Source organism: Peromyscus leucopus, chromosome 8b, assembly GCF_004664715.2.
Source record: "Peromyscus leucopus breed LL Stock chromosome 8b, UCI_PerLeu_2.1, whole genome shotgun sequence".
NCBI classification, from domain to species: Eukaryota; Metazoa; Chordata; class Mammalia; order Rodentia; family Cricetidae; genus Peromyscus; species Peromyscus leucopus.
This window is the reverse complement of record NC_051086.1, coordinates 99454564-99466695: the sequence shown is the minus strand read 5'-3', so window position 1 is coordinate 99466695 and position 12132 is coordinate 99454564. Positions and strand designations below refer to the sequence as shown.

The 12132-nt window shown below is 52.6% G+C and overlaps 1 protein-coding gene across 1 annotated transcript in view; it reads right to left on the bottom strand.

Annotated features, from left to right (window-relative positions):
• Tmem104 (transmembrane protein 104) overlaps positions 1–12132 on the bottom strand; it is a 59093-nt gene that overhangs the window by 39897 nt on the left and 7064 nt on the right. Inside the window, exons 3-8 of the mRNA XM_028889674.2 lie at positions 10680–10801; positions 6589–6670; positions 6083–6179; positions 5056–5136; positions 2026–2125; positions 1546–1654 (exon numbers count right to left, since the gene is read on the bottom strand). Of these exons, the coding sequence (XP_028745507.1) occupies positions 1546–1654; positions 2026–2125; positions 5056–5136; positions 6083–6179; positions 6589–6670; positions 10680–10801 (591 nt within the window). The remainder of the gene's footprint in view (positions 1–1545; positions 1655–2025; positions 2126–5055; positions 5137–6082; positions 6180–6588; positions 6671–10679; positions 10802–12132) is intronic.

Here is a 12132-nt window from a genome sequence, read left to right as displayed (position 1 = left end):
GAAGGTAGTAATTAATGCCCGTCTGCTTTCCTGAGGGGTTCCTTCTGTTCTGTCAGAGTTATTGAGACTCGGGGAGGGAGGCTTCCATCATGTGGAAGGTTTATAGAAAAGACTGCAGGAACAATTTAACACAGCAATAACAATGCTTCTGAATAATTCACCAAGCAAATGGCAGCATCCAATACTCCCTGTGCTTAGTATCCACTGTGTTGCAGGGTGGCGAGTATACGAGGCAGAGCCCGCAAACTGTGGTTGCCTCCCCTGGTGGAGACCCACCAGGGCAGCTCAGCTGCTGTCACTCCTCCCTGGAGCACCCAGACACCGTCCTCACTCTCCTCCTGCTCCCTACACCTGGGGAGGAACTGAGGCAGAGAGGCCTTAATCGTGGCATACTGAAGTGCTAAGAGGCTAACAAAGCCTCATTGGACCTCTCCTGCCTTGGCGCCTGGCTGCCTGCTGGGTTCCTGTGCCCACTCCAGGGCCACAGAGGTGGACCTGGGCACCAGATGATGTAACTTGCTATCAAATACCTGCTGCACTTTCAATGGGAAGGTCAAGGATGAAATTCTACTAGCACACAAAGTCCTAGGGAGGGCTGCCTGCCCCAGTGGGGACACAGACCACAGAGTGACAGCTACAGGAACACAGACAGGACACAGCTCCTGAACCCTAGCCTGCAGGGTCCTTCAGGAGCCTACTTGGCTGGAAAGATGAAACCCACTCAGTAGTCCTTGGGATTAGTAAATCCAGACCCCAGCAGCACAGATGGCAGGGTCCATGGAACGCTGAGCTGGGACAGGGATGACTCAAGTCAAGAGGCTCCTGGCAGAAAGACCCTGCTCTCTCCCCGCCCCTTCACATCGGTAAAGCCGCCATGGCCAGGACTGAGTGGCATCCAGCACACCTGACCACGTGCCAGGGCTGAGATGAACCAAGTGGGGGCAGAAAGGACCAAGAGATGCCGCCAAAGCTGGAGGGAAACAGTCCTGAGCCCGCCTCCGAAGCAGGCAGAGACAAATTGCCTCTGGTGCTTGTCATCTTATTATCTGAGGCCTGTCTGGTGTATTAGTCAGCTCCACCCCCACCACGCCGCAGCACGAAGCAATCAAGAGTGAGGCAGGCGATTCATCCTCTTCCCTCATCCATGGGAAGACAGGAAGAAGGCTGGGCCGAGCCCAACCCGTCTGGAGAGGCTGTCTGTGGTCAGGGTCAACTGGAAGATGGATCAGTCTTGGCTATCTTGCTGGTGTGCACCTAGCTGGCCTGGAGTGAGGCCAAGACCCAGAGAGTCTCTGGAACACAAGACCTTTGCAGGTACCCCTCAAACTGCACCAGCTCACGGCAATCTGCTGGCCTGGACCTGGAGGCCCATTCCAAGCCACATTTGACTCTGAGGCTAAGACCTCACTTGGGAGTCAGAGTGAGACAGTGTGCAGGACTCCTCTCTGGAGAAAGGGCTGGGACAGAGAAGAAAAGGGGTTCAAACACGCTCTGTCATGAACACTGGCCTGGTGTGCCCCAGGCCGCGAGAGAGAGGACACTCACCAGGTAGATCCTGTAGGCATCCACCCGGCGCAGGGGCCCCCAGCACAGGTCAGTGTCGTTGTATTTGGTGTCTGTGTCCACGCCACAGGAGTCATTTCCAGACACACTGCTGAAGAGAGCAATCGGCAAACTTGGGCTCAGCAGAGGCCGCTGCTTGGCTAGGAAGAGCCCAGGGGCCTGCACTCCCACGTTTCATAACTGTCTCTGAGGACAAGCCACACTTATTCATAAAGCACCGCGACTCGGAGGCCCGGGAATCCAAGCTACCTTCGTGACGGGACAGGACAGGGGAGAGGACGATGCAGAAGTGCCTCGTGCGGACAGAGGGCACAGCTGGGCCTTCCGTGTGGACAAGGACCTTAGGTGTGCCGTGCCCTCGGCTGTGGGTGTGGTTAGGGCTGGACTGTGGAAGACCCTCTGCCCTGCTGGTGGAGGAGGCCTGGGGTCTGCAAGCAGGGAGCAAGACGAGGGGCTACTCACCAGGTCACCTGCATGAGGGAGAAGGGCACAGCTGCAGCGTAGATGGCGAGGTCTCCATACAGGTAAACGATGATGCAGAAATAGAACAGGTTGACCCCCACTGAAAGCAACAGAGCCACAGGTCAGGGAGCCAGAGACAGACGCGCCTGCGTCCTTTTTTGACGGCGGAGTCTTTCTTTACTGCTTCCGCTGCTCTCAGCTCTTCAGGCCATTCGCCTTCTACAAAAGGTGGAAAAAAATGACCCCGAATTCCTGTTTCTTATTCTAGCTGGCCACACTGTGAGGCTGGCAGGAGATGCATCAGCTTGGGACTGGTGCCTGAGATAGCTCGGCGAGGCTTGGGGATCGGAGGGAGGGATCAAACCTAACACTGGCTGGGTGGGAGAGATGGCGCGGTAAGGGCGCTGGCCACCACACCTGAGGCTCTGGGTCGGATCCCTGAGTCCACACGGTGGGAGGGAAGAACCAATGTCAGCGGGCTGTCCCGTGCCCCACCCCCAAACAAAAGAAATACATCAAATGTAAAAAAGGAAATGGATTTGGGTTCAAAGAGCCAGGCTGATGCCCTGGAAAAGCTCAGGCACTGGCAGCCGGGGCCGGCACCTAAGGGTCATGGTCCAGACAACCAGCTCCAAACTTACATCTAGACTAAGTGTTCAAGTTCCTGATGTCACTAGTCTTTAGCGGCTGGCTTCTCTGAGGACAGGAAGAAAAATGAAGTGACAGTTCCCTTCTAATCCTGGTGGCTCAGAACAGCCTACAGGTCCCCAGGGGAAAGCCTGAGACACGTCAGTCCTGGCTATGTGAGGTCACTCTGCTCCTCAGAATCCTGACAAAAATGGCCAGGAAAATACAATTAAAGAGAGAAAGAGAGAGAGAGAGAGAGAGAGAGAGAGAGAGAGAACCCATAAAGGCATAGGCACAGCACCCGCTTTTTAAACATGACCAGCGGCCATATCTTTACCTGCCATGTCAGAATTGACCCTGACAGGGCTTGAGGCCCCGGGGCTGTCTATCATCATGACCCCAGGCTCTAGGTAGAGCCCACTCCAGCCTGCCTTTCTTCCTTGATGCCCACAGTCTCTGTGCGAAGACATCACCTCCTCCCCACCCCCTTCCATCCCCCGCCAACAGTCACGGTGTTGGCTGTTTATGAACTGCCAACAGCCCTCCTTGATCAATAAAATTTCATTACTAGACACAAAGTTGGAGGATCAATGAATTTCCTGAGAGGACATTAATGTCTGGGTTGGCATTTCTAATGACGAGAAATGAGCGTCGAACCCTGGGGAGTCTTTTGTGGAGGGTGCAGCTCCACCAAAGGTGCCGAGAACAACCTGTTATTGAAGAGAGCAGAGCGGGGGGGGTGGGGGGGGGGTGGGTCTGCAGCCCGACCCTCACAGAGGACATGTGCCAATGTCTGACGAGTGCTGACGGTCACATCCAAGATACTAGAACTAGAGGCCAGAAAACTGCCTCATCATCCCGTAATGCTCAGGTCAGGACAGACTGACATGGCAAAGGGTTACCAGCCCAATGTCACCAGTGCCAAGCCCGAGAAGTCCTGCAGGAGGTCCTGGGAGGCTCTTCATAGCTAGGCTGCTCCCACACAAATGTGCTACTTTAATGAGATGTGGGCAAAAAGACAGAACAGACCACTCGTCTATAGAAACCTCAAAGAAATCAGGCCAGGAGCATGGGGACCTGAGTTCAGATCTCCAGTACCCCAGAAAAAAGCCAGGCATGTTCTTGGAATCCTAGCACTGGGGACATGGAGGCAGGAGGGTTGTTAAACCTGTTAGCCAGTCAGCCTAGAAGAACAGGTGAGTTCCAGGTTCACAGGTCCAGTGCGAGACCCTGCCTAAAATCTAAGAGAGGAAGGAAACAACTGATGTCAGCCCCTGGCCTCTCCACACGTGCACCTGTGTGCACGCACACTCAGATACACATGCACACACACGGATATGTACACACACAAATGAAAAGGGAAATCGGGACAGGCACAGAACGTACCGATGAACACAACGGTTTAGAACGCGTGCTCTCCCACTGATGTGCACTTGCATTTCAAACTTGAATTTGGAGAAGACCTAAGTGGCTACCGGGGGGGATGCTCATGCGCTCTCCCTTAATGGGTGGTGAGTGATAGAAACTGAACAAAAGAAGGGCAGAAAAGTGGGCCTGAACACAGCCAAGCTGGCTCCGATGATCCGTGGAAATCCTGTAGCCTGCCCCACAAACGCCTGTCCTGGACCAGTCACAATCTGCACCTTCGATGGCAAGCCGAGTGCCTGGTGTTTAGTCCCAAGTCAAGAAGATTCCCATTTCTGCAGTCCTCCCCTCTCTCCACAGCCACACTCAAGACCAGAAAGAACTGGCAGAGATGTCTCATTTGGCACATGGGGAGGCTTTGACAAAGGAGCAAAAAACCTTCTACGCTAGCTTAGAGGCTGTGCTCCATGGCCGAGGAAGCAGGGACAGGATAGGTTTGGGCACTAAATATTAAACTCTGAAAACAGCCCATTTTCCTAAACAAATAAATAAATAAGATTTACCACAGAGGCAGGGTTATCACTGGCAGATACTGGAGTCAGGTGGACACCTGCAGGCTGTAGCAAATGCCAGCCAGGAACAGGCAGAGCCCGGAAGGAGCATGTTGCCTCGGCTCTCCAGTGCTGGATCACTGGGCAATGCCGGTGTGGGATCCTAGCGCCCTCTGCTGGCTGGCAGGGGACAAGGTGTGTGTGGTAAAGTCTATGGCTGTGTGCCATTGGCTTTTTTCTCTGGAAAGTGACCTAGGACCTGTACTAGTAGGATGGATAACCCTTATTCTTCAGGCCAGTGGACAGCGAGGAACCCCAGGTAGCCAATGGGAAGCAGGTCAGGCCTTGCAACAAGCTGGCTCCTCTGGGGCTCTGCTCTCCCCCGTCTGCCCTATCCTTCATCATGGAACCCCCGTTACAAAGAACAGGACTTGAGCAAAGGTTGAATGTGCCCCTGTCCCACGCACCATCCCAGAATGACTGGTACCTTTGTTGAAGAACATGGAAGCCATCTGTCCCATTTCCACCCGGTCTGTGATTTCAAAAAGGTTGGCTGATGAACGTCTCTCTGTGGGGCCAGAACAGAGAGGAACGTGGTTGTTCACCAGAAGAGCCCTGAGGGGGGCTGCTTGAATGCTGGGAATTCTCTAGAACGGGTAAATCTCCAAGCGTCTCCAACTCTCGAAGCTTTCTCTCCCCTCACTACTGGTCCCCACACAGCTAGTTAGGTGCTCTTCTACTGAGCTAAGTTTCCCACGCATTCGAATCTTCTAAGTTTTAGTCTTCTAATATATTTTTTTTAATTTAACTTTATGTGCATTGGTGTGAAGGTATCAGATCCTCTAGAACTGGAGTTACAGACAGTTGTGAGCTGCCATGTGGTTGCTGGGAATTAAACCTGGGACCTCTGGAAGAACAGCCAGTGCTCTTAACCGCTGAGCCATCTCTCCAGCCCCTTAATCTTCTAATATTTCTTGCTTCAAGCATTTGAAATCTTTTTATTTATTTAGTTATTTGTGTGTGTGGTGCTGGGGATGGAGCCTAGAGCTTGGGGCACAGTAGGAAAGTGTATGACCAACAAGCTGCACCCCAGCCCCAACTCTAAGGAAAAGTCAGTCATGTCCTATGGGGACAGCAGGGGCCTGCCCCTCACTGACCAGCACAGGGATGAGACAGTGACATTAGGGTATGTGTGTTAGGCGGGGTGGGGGTGGGGGTGAGAGGATGAAGTCAGAGAAGCACGTGGATGCAGGTAGACCCTGACTATTTCAGTAACAGTAGGAGGATGGGAAACTGAGGCACAGAGCTCAGATAACTGCCAAGTTATACACAGGAGGCAGAGCCAGCAGAGGCCAGACCTATGTTCAGCACCCCCAGGCCTATGTTCTGGTACTGTACTCCACAGGCCTTCAGAGGATGTCTGCAGGGAAACTCCCCAGGAACCTCTCTACAGAGACAGGGAGCTCTGCTGACCAGGGGGAGGTGTAGAGCTTGCCCAGCAGCCCAAGACTTACGCACAGACAGGATGGGCCGTTTCTCCGCCCGCTCATAGTTGTCTTGGGTGAGGATGTCACTGTCTGAGGCCGTGGAGGAGTCTTCATCTTCCTCTTCCTGGGAGACAGTAGAATGGAAGGGAGGAGGAGGAGGAGGAGGAGGAGGAGGAGGAGGAGGAGGAGGAGGAGGAAGAGACAAGGAGAGAGATGACTGCACAGCGGCCCTTCCCTGGCTCATTCTCCCCAGAAGGGGTCCCTCGGAGACCCCTGTCACATCGAAGGTGGAGACAGTAGAGCTCCCGTGACAGAGGTTCCGAATGACTGAGTGAACTCCAGATGGCTGTGCTGGGGACCGAGGTGGCAGCGCTAAGACAGCAGCCACTGTGTGTGCCCCTTGGGCTTTGTGGCTACTTAGCTGTGGCCCTGGAACGCGGGCGGGCCAGGGCTGCTGGAGAGAAGCCTGCCGAGACTGCCTCGGGTACACAGCTTAACAGAGGCCCACCTGAGGACGAGGGCAATGCACACACCTTGTGAGTCTCCATCCTCTTCCAGCGGAGCTGGGCATTGGCTGCAGCCATGGCCTCCATCACAAAGGTGGTTGTCACGAAGCTGAGGGGGAAGCCACACGTTAACGATGCGGAGAAGGTTGCAGGAAACACAATCTGATCCAAGCAACAACCCCACAGCATTCTCTCCTCTGAGAGCTCTTCCCCACAGTATTCTGGGATGGTACTCCCGGCCAAAATCCATGGTTTTGGGCCAGTGAGATGGCTCAGTGGGAAAAGGTGCTTGTTGCCAAGCTTGACAATCTGAGCTGATCTTGGGGACCCATCTGATGGAAGGAGAAAACCCATTCCTACCGGAACATGCATGCACATACACACTAAACAGACGTAAAAAAGAAATTAAAGTGTCATTGTGCACACCAAACGATTTGGTTTTCCTTAAAGTCACCACCGACATCAGACTCTGTCTCCTGTGCACAGAGCCAGGGTGTGGGAGACGCAGATGGGAGGTGGTGCTGGCCGGTCTCATGTCAACTTGACACAAGTTAGAGTGAACTGAAAGGAGGGAATCGCAACGTGGAAATGTCTCCATGAGATCTGGCATCGTGCATTTTCTTCCTTTTTTAAAATAATTTATTTTTATTTTATGTGCATTGGTGCTTCTACATGTATGTCTGTGTGAGGGTGTCAGATCCCCTGAAACTGAAGTTATAGACAGTTGTAAGCTGCCATGTGGGTGCTGGGAATTGAACCCGGGTCCTCTGGAAGAGCAAACAGTGCTCTTAATCCCTGAACCATCTCTCCAGCCCCCTGAAGGATATTTTCTTAATTAGTGACTGATTGGGGAGGACCCAGCCCATTGAGGGTGCTGCCAACCTTGGGCTGGTTCTATAAGAAAGCAGGCTGAGTAAGTCATGGGGAGCAAGCCAGTAAGCAGCACCCTCCATGGCCTCTGCATCAGCTCCTGCCTCCTGGTTCCTGCCCTGCTTGAGTTCCTGTCCTGACTTCCTTCAGTGATGAACTGTGATGTGGAAGTGTAAGCCACAACTTCCCCAACTTGCTTTTGATCATAGTGTTTCATCGAAGCAATAGGAACCCCAACTAAGACAGAGGGTGAGTCCTTAAGCTGGGGAGTGGTGACAGGCGGGTGATGCAGCCCTGCTACCCAGAAAGGCCTGTTGGGGCCGACACCAAGTGGTGCTCTGAGGTGGCAGGCTGACTCACAAGGGGGGCCTCCAGAGCATCTGGAAGGACAGCAGGCAACTTTCACTTCTTGCCAGAACACAGCCAGTGGCCAGCTTTTACACCATTACCCATCAGTGTCAGGGCCATGGGAGTGGAGGTCTGCAGATGCAGCTCAGCTCTGGAATCCACACTCTTCCTCTGGCAGCACTTTCATTTCCTAAATAATCTGGCTCATTTTTAAATAAGCTTGTATTCCAGTTTCTTCTCTAAAGGGAGACTGGGAGATGGTACCAGACACTTGCCCACAGCCTATAGGGCAGCCAGAATGCACTATGCTCCCATTCACAGAGGATACAGGGTGCTGCCCTTAGCTGCTGCAACCCTGGGCACAAGTCTACTTGGCCCAGCATCTGTCTCCCTGTTTTTGAGGCCAGCACAGCTGTGTCCCCACACCCTCCAGTACTGATGTCAGATAGCAGTAAATGCTCAGCCCTGCAATCAGGTGGGAAAGGACCTAGTGAGCTGCTCAGAGTTAAGTCCTCATCCCTCCACCAGAGAGAGGGTAAGGGATGGGAGGTGGGCAGCCAAGCCTGAAGAAGCCCCAGAAAGGGTTCTCATTATCTTGCCTAACTGAATCTTCTAAGGACTCCGCATTTCCATGTCTTATTGGAAGCAAAACTGAAATCAATCTTAATTAAGACACAAGAAAGCTTCTTATGGTTGCACAAAGCCAACTCATTGATCACACTCAAACATAAATGGGCTTAGCAGGGAGGGGGGCATGGCGGCCCCTACCTGGATGGCCTCCAACAATCACTTCCCAGTCAGATGGCTGCCTGTGCTGAAGGGCCTTTAGAGGGGACACAGTGACATAAGGACAAGGACCCTGAGAGCATGAGTACGTAATGAGCCAACAGCACTGTGAGGTTCACCCCAAGGTTCCCCAAAATAAGTACACAAAGAAACCCAGAACCTTGGGTGTGATCCCCTCCCAAGAACCTCTTCTGGGTGTGTTTACTTCAGTCTTTGCCTGTTTCTTTCTTTCTAGGGTGCCCTTCCCCTCAAGCCTTTGATGTGGTGCAGCCCCTCTCCACACCCCACACCCCGGGCCCTGCTCCCCTCCCCACCTCCCCAGGCCTCTCTTCAGCTATGCTTTATCTTTTTCTCTTTTCAACTTGCAACTTGCTCTACAACTTACGGATGGCCTTCCCTACTCTGCCCCCACCCTGATGTGGTCAAGTCTACAAGGGCACAGAGATCTTTGCCTTATTGAATGGAAAGTCCCAAACACTGAGGATGATGTAGCAGAAGTCTCTCAAGGGAGGTAAAGTTTTCCCCCTACTTTCTTTGTGTGTGTGGGGTATCTACTCTGTAGCTGAGGACGACCTCCTCCTGATCGTCCTGCAGCTGTCCCCCAGCCCCGCCTCCCCCTCCATGTGCTGGGATTCCAAGTGTGCACCACCCCACCTGGCTTCCTTCTGTTTTTAAGATTTTGTTTTTTTGCCTGCATGTATGTATGTGCACCATAAAAACTGCATTGCCCATGGAGGTGAGGGCATCGGACCCCCGAACTGGAATTGCAGGTGGTTGTTAGCCACTATGCAGATGCTGGGAACCGAACCCAGGTCCTCAGCAGGAGGGACAAGCGCTCTAAACTGCTGAGCCATCTCTCCAGCCCCCACTCCCAGGTCTTTAACACGGATTCCTACCTAGTGGAGGAGGGTGGGCTTGCCTCTGAAGCCCACCGTGATGGGACTTCTGAGTGATCCTAGAATCTCCGAAAGGAGGCACCAGCTGCTGACCCCTTCAACATCTGGTTGACAAGGCAAGTGTTCCTGAAGGCCTGGGCACGGTGTGTGTGTGTGTGTGTGTGTTTGTGTGTGGACACAAAGCAGGTCCTTAAAAAACTGACTGCCCCTGTATGAGTGTATGTGTATATGTGTGTGTGAGCATGCATATATACATGCATGTGTGTATATGTGTGTGTGTATGTATACATGTGTATATGTGTGAGCCTGGGTGCTTTTCATTTACTTGGTGAATTACTTTAAGCAACTCCTAAACTGCCAACTGATTCTCCAGCGGCCTTCATGTCTGCTAGACTCCTCTTCAATGGCTAGGTGCTGTTTTCTCAGAGAGCAAGGATTGATGGTTAAAGAGATAAAATCAGAACAGGGAAGCTGAGTCTGCCAGGACCAGCTGACCAGCACCTCGTGAGATAGCCCAAGGCCTTGCTGGTGTCCTGGCTTAACTGTCCTCTTAGCAGGAAGCCCTGGTGACCCTTGGGGCCATTTTCTTGGCTCTGGCCTGTAGTAGAATATTATTTGAAGGTGTGTTACTTTTGTTTAGGTTGCATTTGTTTAACTCTGTGAAGCTGTGTTACTGTGCCTGTGTAAAACACCTGATGGTCTAATAAAGCACTGAATGGCCAATAGCAAGGCAAGAGAAAGGATAGGCGGGGCTGGCAGGCAGAGAGACTATATAGGAAAAAAAAAATATAAATGAGAGAGAGCTAGGAGCCAGAAGGAAGAGGACTCTAGGGGCCAGCCACCCAGCTACACTGCAAACCACGGAGTAAGATTTACAGAAGAGAACAGGAAAAGCCCAGAGGCAAAAGGTAGACGATTTAAGTTAAGGAAAACTGGCTAAAAACTAAGCCAAGCTAAGGCCAGGCATTCATAATTAAGAATAAGCCTCGGTGTGTGATTTACTTGGGAGCTGGGTGGTGGGCCCCCCAAGAGACAAAAACAACCAACACCACTGAGCCAACTAGCTTAGAACCCACTTCCCTACACACACGGGAAACAGAAATCTTTCATCCCTCAAGAGCTTTGGGGTAATTAGGAGACATTCAGGCTCCCTGGGTATACTTCCTCCAGTTCTGTCTCCAGCCCAAAGAAGTGGCAGCCCACCCCCACAGCTCTTACCTCATGAAGCCCAGGAATACCAGCAGGATGAGGCTGACGAGCCACCCGGCGGTGGCAAAGGCCTTGGGCATGGTGAGTGCGCCTGTGCCCACAATGAGGTTAAACATGTACACCAGCCCGACCTGGAACCAACAGGAGCGACATTCAGCCAGGGGATTAATTAATGTAAGGGCAGCTCTGGGTGACATCACAACTGTGGAGGCCTTCGTAGGTCTTCACCAGGGAGACGGGAGGGACAGACCTGAATCCTGAGGAGCCAGGCTCTGCAGCCGGGGGTTGGGAGGCCAAGCATTGGCATGGACACCCAGAGACCGAGACTGACAGCTGAGACCTCCATTCTTGTCCATGTAAATCTGTTTCCGACATCCATAGCCACTGTGCTCTGCTCAACCTGGCTGGGGCTTCCTGAAGACAGAGTGCCCCAGGTAGGACACTGGCACAAGGCTGACCAAGACCACCAACCTCTAGAAAACCTCCTGGAGACGGCTGACCCCTGGACTCCCTCCTCTGCACCAATCCCTGCCCCTGCCCAGTGGGCAGCAGCATCCATACGCCACTAGACTAAATCGTCCTTCCTACACCAACTCCAGGATTGTGCTGCTTGGTTCGAGACAAAGCCTTGTGATGCAGTCCTGTCGGGCCCAGTGCTGTGGAGCCCAGGCTGGCCTTAAACTCAGGACAATCTTTGTCTCAGGCTTTCAAGTCTCGGGATTACAGTCCTGCATCACCACAGCTGACAACCAAATTCAGGATTTAAAACGGTAATAACCTGGAAGAGGGCTAGAGAGGGTGCAGAGGGTAAAGGTGCTTGCTGCCAAGCCTGACAACCCGAGTTCAAGCCCCAGGACCCACATGGTGGAAGGAGAACCGACTCCCGCAAGTTGTCCTCTAATGCCATCCATGTGAGTGTGTGCTTATGCACACACATACACATACTACATAAATAAATACAAATGTAAAAAACTTGACACACAATTCACATGCTATAAAATTTAACTCAAAAGACATCACCAGACCCTGCTCAGGTTATCTTGGGCATGAACTTCTGAATTCTAAGTCTGACTTCTTACAAGGGACTGTGACTGTCTATAGCAAACACACGTTTACCTTGGCTGGGGTCAGTTTCATCACTGGCACTTTGATGCCGGTGTGTACCCGGCTAGAATAAATTAGCTAGCTCAGGTCTGATCATTCCCTCATTCCTGAGCCTCCAGCAGGCCTGGTCCTGTGCTTGGAGATGGGGATTCAATGGCACTAGACAGACGCACCCCTTCCCCTGATAAAGCTACAGACTACAAAGGACGGAGGTGGGGACGGTGACGGTGAGCGCTGTGTGAGGGAAATGGGATGAAGAGAAGAAGCGTAGCTCTGTTACAGGAGAGGAGGTAAAGTGCTTCAAGTGGTACTCAGCTGGCTCCGGTGGCCCACTCCGTCACCCAGCATTTGGGAGTCT